General features: G+C 41.0%; 1 protein-coding gene across 5 annotated transcripts in view; it reads right to left on the reverse strand.

The window, feature by feature from the left end:
- ampd2 (adenosine monophosphate deaminase 2) overlaps nucleotides 1-16899 on the reverse strand; it is a 118583-nt gene that overhangs the window by 74330 nt on the left and 27354 nt on the right. The window contains exon 1 of one of the 5 annotated variants that reach the window (XM_033042900.1): nucleotides 1599-1862. The exons of 3 other annotated variants lie outside the window; for them this stretch is intronic. Coding sequence is in view for 1 of the 2 variants with exons in the window: in XM_033042898.1 (XP_032898789.1) it covers nucleotides 1345-1372 (28 nt within the window). In the remaining variant the exon portion in view is untranslated. Of the gene's footprint in view, nucleotides 1-1344; nucleotides 1401-1598; nucleotides 1863-16899 lie in introns of those variants that run through there. One more of the 5 variants, XM_033042898.1, reaches the window with a different exon arrangement.

The following is a 16899-nucleotide window of genomic DNA, read 5'->3' on the forward strand; positions in this document are numbered from 1 at the left end:
TAGGTGTATGTGCGTGATGTGTGGGTTAGTTGTCTGTGCATTGTGTGTGTGGGAGGGAATGAGAGAAGGGAGGGAAGGGAGGAAGGAGAGAAGGGAAAAGAGAGAGAGGAAGGAGAGAAAGAAGGGAGGGAGGGAAGGAGAGAAGGGAAAAGAGAGAAAGGATGGAGGGAGGGAAGGAGAGAAGGGAGGGAGGGAAGAAGGAAAGGGAGGGATAGAAGGGGAGGAGAGAAGGGAGGGAGAGGGCCAGCGGCAGGAGCGGATGCCAGGTTCCGGGCGAATGGGTGCGAGCTAAGGCCGAGGTTTGTAAACATTGCTCCAACCCCCGGCCCGGCCCTCCCTGTATTGTTCACCACGTCTTCCCGGGGAGAGAGAGGGGTAGAGCCGGGGCTGTGTGCGTGAAGCACGGCGACTGGAGGGACGGGAGCCCGGCCCCGGGACCGTGAACCACCTCCCCCTTCTCCATTCCCCCTCACACCCCCTCCCCGTCTATCCTCCTTAGGCGCGGGGCCCATTTGGGAGCAATCGGTCCAATTGGCTTAAGGCCGGCCCTGCCTGCATGAAGGAGGCATTTATACACACATGAGCAATTACAAACACCTGGGAAGCAATGTGTCCCAAACATTAAGGTGCCTTGAAATGGGGGAACTATGTATAAACACAGCTGTAATTTCTACATGGTGAAACCAAAATGTTTAAAAATGGCCTTAAATAAAATCTGACAATGTGCACTTTAACCACATGTGATTTTTTCTCTATTACAAATATCAAATTGTGGAGTACAGAAGTAAATAAATAAAGGATGGGTCTTTGTCCCAAACGTTATGGAGGGCACTGTAGGTGCAATTGTGCATCAAATGCAACTACTTTGTGAAATGCGTTTTAATAAAATCAATAAAGCTACCTTAAAAATTCGCATTTTAAATCTGAAAATGTTCTGTAATTTTCAAATCGCACATTTAAGAATCTTCCCACAAAATAGAATGACCGTGTTTCATCCACAAGTTACTAAAACTTTAAACAAGGCAAGCTTTACATTAATGTCCATGTATTCCATAAAAACAGAAATTAATGACACCTATTACACAGGATGCGGCAGCTAACCGCAGGATGAACGGCAGTCAGTCGCCTCAGACGTACGATTAAAAGGTACATCTCCGCCGAATGGACGGGCTTTCAGAACTGGATTACAAATTCAACCCAGAGAAACTCGGCATTCAGACACTCGATGGGCAAGTGGACATCTACAGCAAGTGCACCCACCATATTAAATCCTTTATGGTGCAATCACCGTTGCATAACCTAGTCAAAAAACAGCTACATTATTTAACCGCAAATATCAGTTACCTCTTGCAGTTAATAAATTAGTGCACATCAAGAGAAAGCTGCGGTTGAGCGAATGAGACCACGCAATGCAGAGACGAAGGCTATTCTGGTTTCATAGAGAAGCATTGCACGATTATATTGAACGTGCCTTCTCAGCATTCCGGGTTTAATTACCAAAATGCAGCACTGCAATACAATACCTGCAACTTATACATTATTAATTTTATTTTTTAGCACTACAGAAAACTGCAACTTTTTGTATTTGTGCTACTCACCAAGAGGGAGGGAGAGAGATGGGGGAGGGGGTTGCGAGGCGATGCTGTGCTAGATTTTCTAGACTCGTTTCCTCTACTAGGTTGAAATTAATAACGAAAACAGACGAGACATGGATGGGATTATTGCAGTCATCTGATGGAAGCGGCTGGATTTTTTTCTGCTTTGCCAGACCCCGTTTTGTCCACGGGGAGCAAATCAGCAAATCAACGGAAGTCCTCAGCCTCAGCACCGAGCTGCTTTTAAACAGCCCGATGGTAGCAACAATCACTGCCACCTTCCAGCTGGCAGAGAGAGGAGGGGCTCGCCCAAGCCACGCACGATGCGCGCACACACACACACAGTCCCGGAGAAGTTGCGGCTATCTATAATGCAGACACAAGACACTGCTAATACAAGAATCACGAGCAAAAAAAAAGTGCTGGAGGAACTCAGCAGGCCAGACAGCATCTGTGGAGGGAAATGGACAGGCGACGTTTCGGGTCGTGATCCTTCGTCCACTTCACTTCACCGTGCAGGCACAGTTCCCGAGAAGTTGATGTATAATGCTGACACAATCGTCTGCAGTTGCACGAATCTTGAGCAAAAACAAATTGCTGGAGGGACTCAAAGTTTCAAGGTCAGTTTATTGTCACATGTACCAAGTAAGGCAGCATCTGTGGAGGGAAATGGACAGACGACGATTCAGTTCGTGATCCACCTTCAAGGCGCAACGTAGTCTGTCATTTCCCTCCAAGGCTGCAGTGTAGATCACAAAAGAAAGCCACGTCTACGCTCACGGCGATTTGATAAATAGCTCGATGTCCAGCGTATTAATTTCCCATCCACCCCGTGTCCTTCTAGTCGTACACATTCATTATCTCGTTAAAAATCAGACTCTATGTCCATTTCCAGATAAGTATTGGCATTTGTAGTGCATCATGTGCAGGTACTTACAATTAGGTGACCAGGGTAACTTGTCATGTTTTCAAGAACAGGTATCAATCAATACTACAGACACACAGAACTGCAGATTTTGGAATCTTAAGCAAAATGTAAAGTTCGCAGACGGCCCCCACCCAGACATCGTCTGTCTATTTCTTCCACAAATATTGCCTGACTCACTGAGTTCCTCCAGTACTTTGCATTGTTAATCAACACTGCAGGCTGGGACAGAAGGAATTGGCTTTTTAATTACCTCCCCCAAATGGGGCCAGGAAGTCTGCCTGCTTGCCTGCAGGGTTTCAGTAGTACACAATCTCAGTTTTAAGTCTCCGCCCATTTACTGCAGTGATGAGCAGAAATCCCTTCACTCAGTTATGAAACCCCAGGGAACATGGAATCAGTTTCAGCCCTGTGCTGCCAATACACACAGCGACCAAAATCCATTGACAAGTAATGCAAATCCATTCCATACTACACAGACAGAACAGATCCAAAGCCCTAGCCATCAGTCAATTAACACATTATTTAAGGGAGATATCCATAAACCTTGAGAAAGTTTTGACACAGGAACATTTTCAGACAAAGGGTAGTGGGTGTATGGAACAATCTGATGGAGGAGGGAGTTGAGACAGGTACTATTGCAACATTTAAGAAACATTTAAACAGGTATACGGATAGGTCAGGTTTAGAGGTATATATGGGCTAAACACAGCCAGGTGGGACTAGTGTAGATGGAACATGTTGGCCTCAGTGGGCAAGTTGGGCCGAAGGGCCTGTTTCCATCCTGTAAGACTCTCTGTGAGCAAAGTGAGACAGATGGAGACTGGCCAGAAAGTGGAACTGACGAAGCATTTCAAATAATGCAGCAGGCTCAAGGGAATGCATGACCTACGTCTGCTCCCATTTCTTATCCACTTACATTTGTAATGTGAGATCCACAGTTAATTTTATGACTTTCTCAGAGGATTACACAAATATCAAAATTATTTTTTTTACTTGGTAAAATAAGTGCAAGCCTCAACATTAATGCTGGTGTATAATTAATGGTGTGTCCATAAAAAGATGTTCAAAGAGAATTGGGAACTTTGTATATTTTACCTACTTGGTGAACCGTGAACAACATTGAGATCTAGACATTCAAAATCAGGAAAATCCTTTTTGTTCTGTATGATTTAGATCAGCTGCCCAGATACCTTGTTTTTCTGATGGTTTTGGATTGGGTCAGGTTCATATCCTGATAAAACCTTTAAATTAAGGATGAGTTGGCCCAGCTCCGAACTTTATACAGGTCAGAATAGTTTGCTGAGTATCATAACATGCGCTCGCTATTCTTCACCAATATTTGATTGTTTGATTGATCGAAGGGTTACCAATTCCTCACCAATCATTAATCACTCATTCACACTAGTTCTATGTTATCCCACTTTCGCAACCACTCCCTGCCTACTAGGGGACAAGTTAGAGATGCCAATTAAGCTACAAATTATCAGGTATTTGGGATCTGGGAGGAAACCGGAGTACATGAAGGAAACCCATGCGGTCTTATGGAGAACATGCAAACATCACACAAACACCCAGCACCCAAGGTCAGGATCGAATACGGGTCTCTGGCACTGTGAACCTGCAACGCTACCAGCTGTGCCGCCCCAATTGATGGTTCATTCTCTATCTGAAAAATAGCATCTTGAGATTGTTTTATTTATGGCAGGTTTGGATATGGAAATTGGTGGCTTGGGTGTGGAATTTTTTTTAGAACTGATAAGCCAGGTTGGCTATGGTCAGTTGAGGGTAGACACAAAAAGTTGAAGTAACTCAGCGGTACAGGCAGCATCAGAAGGAATGGGTGATGTTTCGGGTCGAGACCCTTCTTCAGACTTATGTAAGGGGAGTGGGCGGGACAGATATAATGTAGTCGGAGACAGTAAGACTGGTGGGAGAACTGGGAAGAGGGAGGGAAAGCAAGGGCTACTTGAAGTTAGAGAAGTCAATGTTCATACCGCTGGGGTGAAAGCCAATAAAGCGAAATACGAGGTGCTCTTCCTCCAATTTGCGCAACTGAGGTGTTCAGTTGAGGCCACGGAGGTGTTCAGTTGAGGATAGGTTGTGAAAAAAATAGAACTCTGCTGCTTTTGTTATCTGCTGAGGGATGTAAGAATGGGGTGGGATGGGTGAGTTGAGTCATCATTTTGAATGGTATACCAAGCAAAAAAAAGCAGGCGCCTTTTCCAGCCTTGAGGAGCTTTAGCCCGTGGAAGAGCAGATATCTTCCAACTCCCACTTAACTTGCAAGTCTAATATAATTAGGAAATTATAACAATAATGAAACCATGGAATGGTATGTTTTGATTTCATTTCGTCATTCAAGCAAATATTTAAGTTTTATTTGTTACTTGTTTTGCCCATGCCTACATAAACATCTAATTAATTTTCTCATGGAAACTTTCCAGACAATAGCTATTTATGAATAGTTAGTACTGCACACAAAATATTTGGAGAGTTGCAATCCTTCCAAATTACAACCCTTTTCCCAGGTGCGTAATGAAAAAAGGACATTCTTGGTATTCTGATATCAAGGTGCAATCTATAATCCTGCCATCTCCATCCTCAGCTACCAAAATATCTATATTTCAACAATACTTTGCATAAATAAAACTAATACGCTTACCTTGTTTGATGTTTACTCTTGAAAATATATAAATGTAATATACAAATATGTGTAAAATTATTTAATTAAATTGCCATTATTACATGAGAATATTTGACAAAAGAATAGGCTTATGGAAAATCAGTAGTGAACTTAGTTGTTTACATACAATGCCCTGCACTGAAAATGATACATGGCTCTTGCTACTCAGGTAATGCTCAATTTCAACACTGTCATTTTGATATGGAACAAATGTTCTTGTGGTGAGGAGAAAAAACACTCTGAACAATAAGGGTGTTTGATAAAAAATAACTACAAATGCTTCATGGGAACATTAGAAAAATCAAGTTCCCAATATACCTTGCTCTGGGAACTAGACTTTATTTATCAATGTTGCTGTTTCATTAAAACCATCCTTTGCAAAACATTAACACAGAGGTGAATGGTTTTGACTGCTGTCGGGCTCAGTGATCATAAATCATAAAACTTGTCACAAAAATCTATTAAAAAGCAGTTCCACGTAAATTAAATATGTCAGCATTAGGCTGTAAAATAGTAATGCTAAATGCATCTATCTGCATGCCCTGATGAGTGTTATCTATTCAAACATAATACTTGAATTATAAACAAAATAATAGTGAGTAAAATACTGAAAATGTGTGTGGTGAGTGGAGGGGGGCAAGGGGCAGGGGGAAGAGAAGATTGATAAAATAATGCATTTTGCCTGTAGGTAAAAGAACATTTTTGAGGTATTACTCAAGGTCTCCCAGGTTTCCACCCCATTAATTTAATATTGAGATTGACTTTATTTAAGCCAGGCATCAGGATATTCCCCTACGATGTAGGTACCAGGATGTTTCCTCTTTCTTCATTCTAAGGACAAATCTCCACCCTTATTTGCAAATTCTAGTTGATCCAGCATTGTCTGGGTTTTATTAATTGCCAGTGTATGCAGTTCAATAATATGTGACAACTATAGGAATATTATATCTGTATAATATAATGTCCTTACTATTACAAGAATGGGAGATGTACAATTAATGGCAGTCCCTTGGGAGATTGAGAGATAAATTGAGTTTGGTGTACAAGACAAAGGATTAATGAAGATCAGCACAAGTAAGTAAGGTGGTGAAGAAGGCATATCAGACACCTTCCTTCATTAGTCAAGGCAAGGAATGTAAGTGCAAGTACAATTATGTAAAACTTTGATTAGATCACAGCTGTACTGTAAGATGGTCGCCATTCTATGAGAAGGACTCAAAGTCCACTCAACAGGATGAGTGGAGACTCAACAGGATGTTGCCTGGGATGGAGCCTTCCAGTTATAAAGAGACTGGTTAAGCTGGGATGGAGCCTTTCAGTTATAAGGAGAGGTCATGGAAAGAGCCTTCACGTCGTGGCCCTGTTTCCACCAATCCTTCCACCACTACACACAAGAAGCGCAAGACGCCATTGTATGCATATGCCGAGAAGTGTGTTCAACTCTGGCTGAACAATTTCTAATCTTGTGATGTGGACTTGATAAGAACAAGTTATAAGAAAAGACTGGATAACCTTGGAGTGTGGAGGCTGAGGGGAATAAAAAATTAACAAGGACAGACTTGGGTAGATTATAACAGAGGTGTTTAAAACTAGGGGCATGGGGATAAGGGAAAGATGAAGACGTTTAGAGGGGATCTGTGAATGAACTTTGCAGAGGAGGGTTGCAAACTGGAATGCATTACTTGAATGGATGATGGAGGTACATCCTCTCGCAGCATTTAAAAAGTATCTATGTAGTATGATGTGGAAGGCAGCAAAAACATTGTAATCTGTTTAGAATAGTGGTATTATACATCTACTTAGTTTATTAATACTTTTTGATATGTGCAAGTACCATTGTTTATATTCCACTGGTGAGGTAATAATTAATGTGTTGTACTTAATTAAAGATTGTTTGCTAGTCATGTGACAGGAATATGTTAATCATGTGTGTGTATATATGTATGTGTATATATATAAAGTGATGCTAATCACTAAAACTAAGAAGATGGGTCAACACTTGGGGTCAGGGCTGTGGAACAGCAGAAAGGATGTGAGACACTGTTTTTGTTTTCTCTTGAGAATGGAATGATTGAGCAGACTTTGTATCAAACTATGGTCCTGGCTAAGTAATATCAAGGACTATTGAAGATTTATGCACATTGTCAGGAATATCAGAGCATGAATGGGCCTGTTTAGATTAATCATGTAAATTGTTTGCTCTTGTTACTAATTCTGTAAGAAACACATTTTCTGGAACATATTGGATCTGGACAATGTTATAATAAACTAAGTTTGCAAAAGCGTAGATGACTGCTTGAAATGTCTTGGCATAAAGGACTTTAGATCAGATTCTCATGTATGGTGGTATTTCTATGGATTAGATACTTGGTCAGCATAGACAAGGTGAGCTAAGGTATTTGTGCTGGATAACTCCACAATTAAACGTAACTGTAGTGAAGAGAAAAGTAGAACTACCAGAACTAATGTTACTAATTCCATACATCCTTGTTTTCTTGACTTTTAGTTAAGTATCTTTCATCAATATGCCTCTTGATCCGCATGTTAGATAAATCAATTAAGCGACTTTGATGGAGCGAAGCGGCTTTGACAGCTAAAAGCAAATCCACTGATGTTGGGCTGATTTAAAAACATTAGACAAGAGTTCAGAATTTGAAAAGCACAGATACCCCAGAAGGGATTACAGAAATAAGGAAGATTGTGGCAGTAATAAGATCTGCAAACAAGAATAAGAATTCTAAAATCAACACATTTAAGTTCATGGAACACAACTAATAAAACCTGGTGCGAGTGTCAAGACTTTAAAAATTCCTGTTGTTACAATAAAAACCACTCAATCCTTTCTGCATTACATTTATGCCGGGGAAACTTCACTAAACTAAACCTTTGCAATGTGGGAGAAACTGCACTGACAGCAAGGGTCCACAATGTGTCAGCACTGAAACCTCCATCCCGCACATCTCAACGCAGTTCCTTCTTTCACATTAACAACCTGACTGGACTGAACATTTATGACGTGTGTTAAACATGAAATATCATTCAACTAAGGGCAGCACGGTGGTGCAGCTGGTAGAGCAGCTGCCTCAGTGTCAGAGACCTGGATTCAATCCTGACCTCTTGTGCTATCTGTGAGGGGTTTGAATGTTCACCTTGTGATCACATAATAATAATAATAATAAATTTTATTTAATGGGCGCCTTTCATACATCTCAAGGACACCTTACATAGTAATCGGAATAAAAACATATAATCGGAATTAAACAAGTAATTAAAGACATCACAGTGACACAAATTAAAAACAGAATTCAATCCAAAAACAGAAAATCAAAAACACAGTGTGAAAAGAGAGCAGCGGCAGCCAAAGCGCGCCAGCGTCCACTCTCTCTTCACGGCAGCCATCTTGGACACAGACCTACAGGACTACAATTTGACAAAAAAATCATCCCCCCACAGTGGATAGCACTGTAGAGGAAGGCACAATGGGTTTCCTCTGCGTGCTCTAGTTTCCCCTCTCATCCAAAGACATTTGGGGTTTGCAGGTTAATTGACCTCTAAAATGCTCCTAAAATGTGGGGAGTGGATGAGAAAGTGGGATAACCTAGAACTAGAGTGAATGGATGATCAATGGTTGGCATGGACTTGATGGGCTGACGGCCTGGTTACATACTGAATCTCTGAACTTGAGTTACAATTCAAATCACGCTGAACTCTTGTATTTCTAATAGAAATGATTGAAAACATATCACTTTCATGCATTCGCAAACCAGAATGCTCAGTGTTGTGGAAACTTATCAAACCTCTCCATAAATCAATTACATAAAGTATATAGATTAGAAATTAAATTTGATGGTTAGTCAAATTTAGCCAAGTTCAGTGACTCTTTCAGAACACATTAAAACATGTAATGTTGCTTCATGAGCATGCACATTCTAATTTGGGATATAATTACAACCTTCTTCTTTTCCATAAGAAACTGAAGCACTCTTCAAAAGTGGAAAGAAGAATAACTTGAATACGTGACAAATATCAGCAACTTTTGTGGTAATCAATGATTGGTTAACTGATCACAGCATTAAAAGCATTGTAGAGGCACAAACGTCATGAATAAACAATTTATTTATTCAGGCATTGTAGGTAAGATATACATACACGTTTAGCACTAACATAATAATCATTGTTGCCGCTCACAGGCTGTTGCCTCGTGGGCTCGAGCTGAGCACCAGCTGAGGTAGCAGGGCACTCTCATGAAGAGAGAGGAAGAGAGAGCGAGAGAGGGAACGTCGGTTCTTATATACTAGGGCACACCCCTATACCCAGTGACCCTTCCCCCGACTGTCGAGGGTTCACATAGCAAGAGTGGCCTAACCACTAGGTGCCACTACAGCGTCACTATTATCCAACCATTGCCTTTCACCCAAACTTGGCTTTTGTTTATAAATCGAATTTCCCTCCTTGTAGTAATGCCCATTGAGATTGCCTAATCTCATTTTATCCAGTGCCATCCAGTTATCAGAAGGGCAAGATTATCATTCCATGAAACTGGGTTTAATTTCCACCCAGATTCTGAAGGCAAAAGGCGTCTCACAGGTGTTTAAATGCACTGGGCCTGTACCCGCTGGAGTTTAGAAGGATGAGGGGGCACCTCATTGAAACTTACCGAATTGTGAAAGGCCTGGATGGAGTGAATGTGGAAAGGATGTTTCCACTAGTGGGAGAGACTAGAACCAGAGGCCACAGGCTCAGAATAAAAGGGTGTACCATTAGAAAGGAGATGAAAGGGAATTTCTTTAGTCAGATCGTGGTGAATCTGTGGAATTCATTGCCACAAACGCCTGTGGAGGCCAAGTCACTATATATTTTTAAGGCGGAGATTGACAAATTCTTGATTAGTAAGTGTCAGGGGTTATGGGGCAAAGGCATGAGAATGGGGTTGAGAGGGAAAGATAGATCTGCTGGACTGAATGACAGAGTAGACTTGAATGGCCTGATTCTGCTCCTACCATATAATGAACATATAATTTGTTTAATAACTCCACCTTCCCATTTTACTTTACCCATATTTACCACTTCCCTTTTTCCTATCACATGGTTTGAAGTGACTCATGACTATTTAGTCTGTTTTCCATGACACAGTAATGAGAAAACACTCCATAAATAAGCATATTTAAACTGCTTAAAACAGTTGTTCACTTATTCTCCAATATCTAGCTGAACATGGCTATCACGCGTGCTGTGGATGCAACTGAAATCTAACAGCAAGTGACATTGAAACAATAATCTTTCAAAGAATTAAGTGAAAACAGTGAGGATCAGTAAATAGCAGCCATTTATCAATTTGCATGGAAACTTATTCATATTTAGGCTCCCCTTCACATAATCCCAGTTCATTTTGATCTGCAAATTTTACAGATCATTCATTGATATTGGCTAAGGGCCCTGGAACACTCCTTACAAAAACGCTGACAGTAAATTTACCATACAGATTGTGATGGTTAACTAAGAAAGCCCACAACCTGCTTCTGCACAGCCCCCTGGAAGCACTACCACCCACTATTTCAAATCCCTCCAATGTTTCCTTTGGTTTGGGCAAGTACAGTTATGTACAAGTAGTTCTGCCCAAGCACAATAGTTGCATTCCTATAAAAACCTTGCAATAGAATATCACATTATGGAAACACTTGTCAATGGGGGTAAAAGGGAGTTATGGGCTAGAGTTTCAAACCCCCAATGACCAAGTTATTTTCCTCAGACTTCACAAAAATAAAGGTCTTTTCAAAACAACGTTTATTTTTGGTACAGCCAATTATAAAATGTACTATGTGACATTGTTTACTAGAGTATCTTTAATAGATTAACAAATATTAATAGAAGTGATTGTGTATCAATTTCAATGAAAGTGGTAGAGGTAGGGACAATTACAAAATTTAATAATTACTTGAATAGGTAAATGCATAGAAAAGGTTTGAGGGATATGGGCCAGGAGCAGGAAAGAGGAACTAGCTCAGTCTTGGTCTGCTTTATCGAGTTGGGCTGAAAGGCTCTACTTCCCTTGAAGATGGTCGTCACCCACTTTCTTGAACTGCTCTAGTCTTTCTGTTGAAGATACATCTCCAGTATTATTCCAGGATTTATACCCAGCAACAAAGGAAAGGCATTATTTCCAAATCAAGAGTGCATAACCTAGAGGAATCAATAGGTGGCAGTGTTCCCATGTATTTACAGTCCGTATCCTTCATAACAGGCTGCAGGTTTACAAGTTCACAAGACATTGGCGTAGAATTAAGCCATTCTGCCCATCGAGTCTACTCTGCCATTCAATCATGGCTGATCCCTGCCTCCTAATCCCATTTCCCTGCCTTCTCCCCATAACCCTTGACACCCGTTCTAATCAAGAGTTTGTCTATCTCTGCCTTAGAAATACTTGGCCACAGCCCTCTGATTAAAGCCCTCTGACTTGCTGTTCCACAGATTAACTACCCTCAAACTAAATAAATTCCTCCTCATCTCCTTTCTAAAAGAGCACCCTTTAATTCTGAGACTATGAACTCTGGTCATAGACTCTCCCACCATTGGAAGCATCTTTCCACATCCATTCTATGCCTTTCATTATTCTGTAAGATTCAATGAGGTCCCCCCCTCAACCTTCTAATCTCCAGTGAGTTCAGGACCAGTGCTGTCAAACACTCATCAAATGCTAATCCACTCATTCCTGGAATCATTCTTGTAAACCTCCTCTGGACCCTCTCCAGAGCCAGCACATCCTTTCAGAAATAGCACCCAAATTTGCTCACAGTATTCCAAATGCAGCCTGACCAGTGCCTTCTAGAGTCTCAGCGTTACATCTCTGCTTTTTTGTATTCCAGTCCTCTTGATATAAATGCTAGCAATGAATTTGCCTTTCTTACTACCGATTCGACATGAAAATTATCTTTGAGAGCCCTGCACCAGCACTCCCAAGTCTCTTTACACCTCTGATTTCTGGATTCTCTCTCCATTTAGAAAATAAACGACACCTTTATTCTTATTACCAAAATGCATGACTCCGCACTTTGCTATACCTGTACTGAATTTCATCTGCCACTTATCTGCCTACTCTCCTAACCTGTCCAAGTCCTTCTGCAGAGTCCTTGCTTCCACTACACTGCCTGCCCCACCTATCCTGGCATCATCTGCAAACATGGTCACAAAGCCTTCAATCTCCTTATCCAAATCATTAATATACAACGTGAAGAGAAGCGTGCCTCAGCACCGACCCATGCGGGACCCCACTAGTCACTGGCAGTAAACCTGAAGAAGTTCCTTTTATTGCAACACTTTGCCTTTTGCCATCCAGCCAACCCACTATCCATCAGTCTGAAGAAGGGTTTCGGCCCGAAACGTCGCCTATTTTCTTCGCTCCATAGATGCTGCTGCACCCGCTGAGTTTCTCCAGCAATTTTGTGTAACCCGCTATCCATGCTAGTATCTTTCCTTTGGGCTCTCATCTTCCCTAGCAGCCTGACGTGCATTTATGAAAATCGAGGTAAACAACATTTACAGCCTCCCCTCTGTTTGCCCTGCTATTAACTTCCTCAAATAACACCAGCAGATTCGTCAGGCAAGATCTTCCCTTCACAAAATCATACTGACATCAGCCTATTTTATCATGAACTTCTAAGTACCGCCTAACCTCATTCTTTATAATTGACTCTAAAATCTTACCAACCACGTCAGGCTAACCGGCCTCTAGTTTCCGCTCTTCTGCTTTGCTCCCTTCTTGTACAGCGGGGTGAAATTCGCAAATTTCCAATCTTCAGGAACTAGTGATTCTTGAAATGTCACAAGTAATGCCTCCACAATCTCTGAGACCACCCACTTCAGAAAGCTGGAGTGCAGTCCACCCTCAGACCTTTCAGTTTTCCTCGCACCTTTTCCTTAGTAATCGCCACTCCACTAACTTCCACCCCCTGACTCTCTATGATTGCAGGCACACCTCTGATGTCTTGCACTGTGAAGACTGATGCAAAAAAGTTATTTAATTCCTCTGCCATTTCTTGATTTCCAGTTATCACAGTTATCACCTCCATCATTCTGCGGTGACCCAACGTCCACTCTTGCCTCTTTTACTCTTGATATATCCGTAGAAACTCTTGCTATCTTCTTTTATATTAATGGTTAGCTGACATTCGTACTTCATATTTTCTCTCCGTATTGTCCTTTTAGTTACCTTTTATTGTTCTTTAAAAACATCCCAATCCTCTGACTTCCCACTAATATTTGGTGGGGTTGCTAATGTAGCTTTGGCAAGTAAGTGCAGTACATTTGATAGATCATAAATAGTAAATGCAGAGTAGCAGTTTGTCAATCAAGCGGATTACTTTGTCCTGGATGGTGTTGAATATTTTCTCGTACTTCAGGCAAATTCCAGTGCAGTATATAATGTTACAACATTATAGGATTGGAGTATTGCAGCTTGGTTCAGCAATAGCTCTGTCCAAGATTGCAAGAAATTGCAGAGCACTGTACAGGTAACCCAGTGCATCATAGATCTGCCTCCCCACCATCAACTCCATCTGCACTTCACTACAGAATAAAATGCAGATGTTACATGAAAAGTCCAAGGTCTGCAATGTGGTAGGTTGAAGATCAGGGCAGGACCCTCGCTCATGTGATGACTGTTCAGTAGTCTGATAAAAGCAGGGAAGAAGCTATCGCTGAATCTTGTGGTACATGGTTTCAAACTTTTGTATCTTCATCCTGACAGGAGAGAATGGCTGGGGTTAAAAAGGTCTTTGATTACATTTCCCAAGGCAGCATGAAGTGTAAATGGTATTGATGGTGGAGAGGCTGGCCTATGCGATGGACTGGGCTACATCTACAGCTCCCTGCAATTTCTTGCTATCTTGGACAAATCTGTTACCAAACCAAGGTGTGATGAATCCAGAGGGGATACAGTGCAAAAACAGGAAAGCAGACTATTATCTAAATGGTGGCCGACTAGGAAAAGGGGAGATGCAGCGAGACCTGGGTGTCATGGTACACCAGTCATTGAAAGTGGGCATGCAGGTGCAGCAGGCAGTGAAGAAAGCGAATGGTATGTTAGCTTTCATAGCAAAAGGATTTGAGTATAGGAGCAGGGAGGTTCTACTGCAGTTGTACAGGGTCTTGGTGAGACCACACCTGGAGTATTGCGTGCAGTTTTGGTCTCCAAATCTGAGGAAGGACATTATTGCCATAGAGGGAGTGCAGAGAAGGTTCACCAGACTGATTCCTGGGATGTCAGGACTGTCTTATGAAGAAAGACTGGATAGACTTGGTTTATACTCTCTAGAATTTAGGAGAATGAGAGGGGATCTTATAGAAACTTACAAAATTCTTAAGGGGTTGGACAGGCTAGATGCAGGAAGATTGTTCCCGATGTTGGGGAAGTCCAGGACAAGGGGTCACAGCTTAAGGATAAGGGAGAAATCCTTTAAAACCGAGATGAGAAGAACTTTTTTCACACAGAGAGTGGTGAATCTCTGGAACTCTCTGCCACAGAGGGTAGTTGAGGCCAGTTCATTGGCTATATTTAAGAGGGAGTTAGATGTGGCCCTTGTGGCTAAGGGGATCAGAGGGTATGGAGAGAAGGCAGGTACGGGATACTGAGTTGGATGATCAGCCATGATCATATTGAATGGCGGTGCAGGCTCGAAGGGCCGAATGGCCTACTCCTGCACCTAATTTCTATGTTTCTATGTTTCTATGTACGGTGCATCTGTCAAAGTTGGTAAGAGTTAAAGGCATGCCAAACTTTAAGGGCCTGTCCCACTTTCACGACCTCTGCCGAGTTCGCCCTTGACTCATATTCGCAGCATGGTCGTCACGAGGTTGTAGGTAGGTTGTGATGCTAGTCGTAGGTACTCGTGGCATCAAGTAGGCCGGGGCGTTTTTCTAGCCTGGTGAAAAATGTCCACGAGTAAAAAAGTCGTGAATTAGGTCGTGAAAGTGGGACAGGCCCTTAAAGTCTTCTGAGAAAGTGCGTTGATGTATTTTTGGCCATAGCTTCAATATGGTTGGTCCACAACAAATTAGTGGTATTTACACATAGGAACTTGAAGCTTTTAACCATATCTACTTCGGCTCCATTGATTCTCAGAAAAATTTGTAGTAACCAAACAATGCAGTCTTCATTAAGTGACCATGTAATTCACTGTTTTTCTGATAGTTTGCCATTTCAGTTCAAACTATTTATTAAGCTTTTATTCCTGATCTCTAAAGAACACCTCCTATTTACTTGTATTTTCATAGGCAGATTTGCAAGGTTCAACGAGAGTTTGCTTTTAAACAAGTGAAGTATTGTTAAGATTCCTGACTTCAACAAAAATTGCAACCAAGTATCCTTTCTTGGCACAGGAATAAAATTCCAATTAGGAGAACCCACTCACTTGGGAAAGCGTGTAGGAAAGAACTGCAGATGCTGGTTTAAATCGAAGGTGGACACAAAATGCTGAAATAACTCAGCAGGACAGGCCGCATCTCTGGAGAGAAGGAATGGGTGACGTTTTGGGTCAAGACCCTTCTTCAGAGAGCATTCGTTAAAGGATTAATAATTTACCTTAATCCAGATGATATTAAGTACAAATTAATTATCAGTACAAACTGAGCATACTTTAAAAACAATCTTGACCTGGATTCAACATTCTAACCATTTTCTATTCGTCATGTGGATACGTTATTCTTGGCTTTTAGAAATCATTGAAAACAGTACAGTACCTTATTTACCTTGCACATCAGAATTTGAGTTATTAGAATAAAACCAATAGCTTTCATAATAACTTTACTGTTAAATCATTAAAACAGAATTTAATGAATTCAATTTCAATTTGCCACGGTAAGTCTGGAGTCACATGCCAAGAACTCCAAGCCCATTTCGTCGCAATAAATTTGCTGCATGGCAATGATAGTGCACTGTAATCTGCTCCTAAAATTCAATGTCATGTCTTGAAATTTCAACAGCTAAATACACTGCTGTTTAGTGTGTTTAGTATCAGAGTAGTGTTCCAAGTAAAAAGTCTTTGTATATATAATTCTAATCAAGATTCATAATTTAAAAAAGTGTTATTGCCACTTATGTCAATGTTTTTGGCAACCAGTGACCTTCAGGTGTAAATGTTCACCTTGGAACCAGGATACTATGGCCATACCAGCAATCAATTATCAGAAGAAAAAAATAGCAAATAAATAATGTACATAATATCCCTGAATTTTCATAATTCTTTTATAATCAGATTCTTCGTTCAGCTAAATCTTTGGATTCTGTTTTGTCTCTTTATCCTTTGCCTTGGGACATTAAAACATGAAAATTATTGAAAAATAATTGTCGAAGCCACTACCAACCCTCGCCTCCCTGCTAACATGTTGAAAGAACAATTCTATACAATAAAAGGTGAGAAAAGGTGAAATAAATTGAACCAATAGCAAACAAATTCAATATCTAACAGATATACCCACTATAAAGAGACCAATTTCACCCAATCAATACATGTGATATGCCACCCAAATATGATGAAAGAAGCAGAATGAGACCTCTATGAAAAGTCAATTGCAAAATTGTTATTATTTTTTTAAACTTTGAAGTAACACCAGGATTTTAAAGGAATAACTGGGATAAGGAATAATATGATTGCGGCAAAAATTAATGGAGCTCGGATTAATTAATAAGGTGGTTAGAC

This window comes from Amblyraja radiata, chromosome 24 (assembly GCF_010909765.2).
Source record: "Amblyraja radiata isolate CabotCenter1 chromosome 24, sAmbRad1.1.pri, whole genome shotgun sequence".
In the NCBI taxonomy this organism is placed as follows: domain Eukaryota; kingdom Metazoa; phylum Chordata; class Chondrichthyes; order Rajiformes; family Rajidae; genus Amblyraja; species Amblyraja radiata.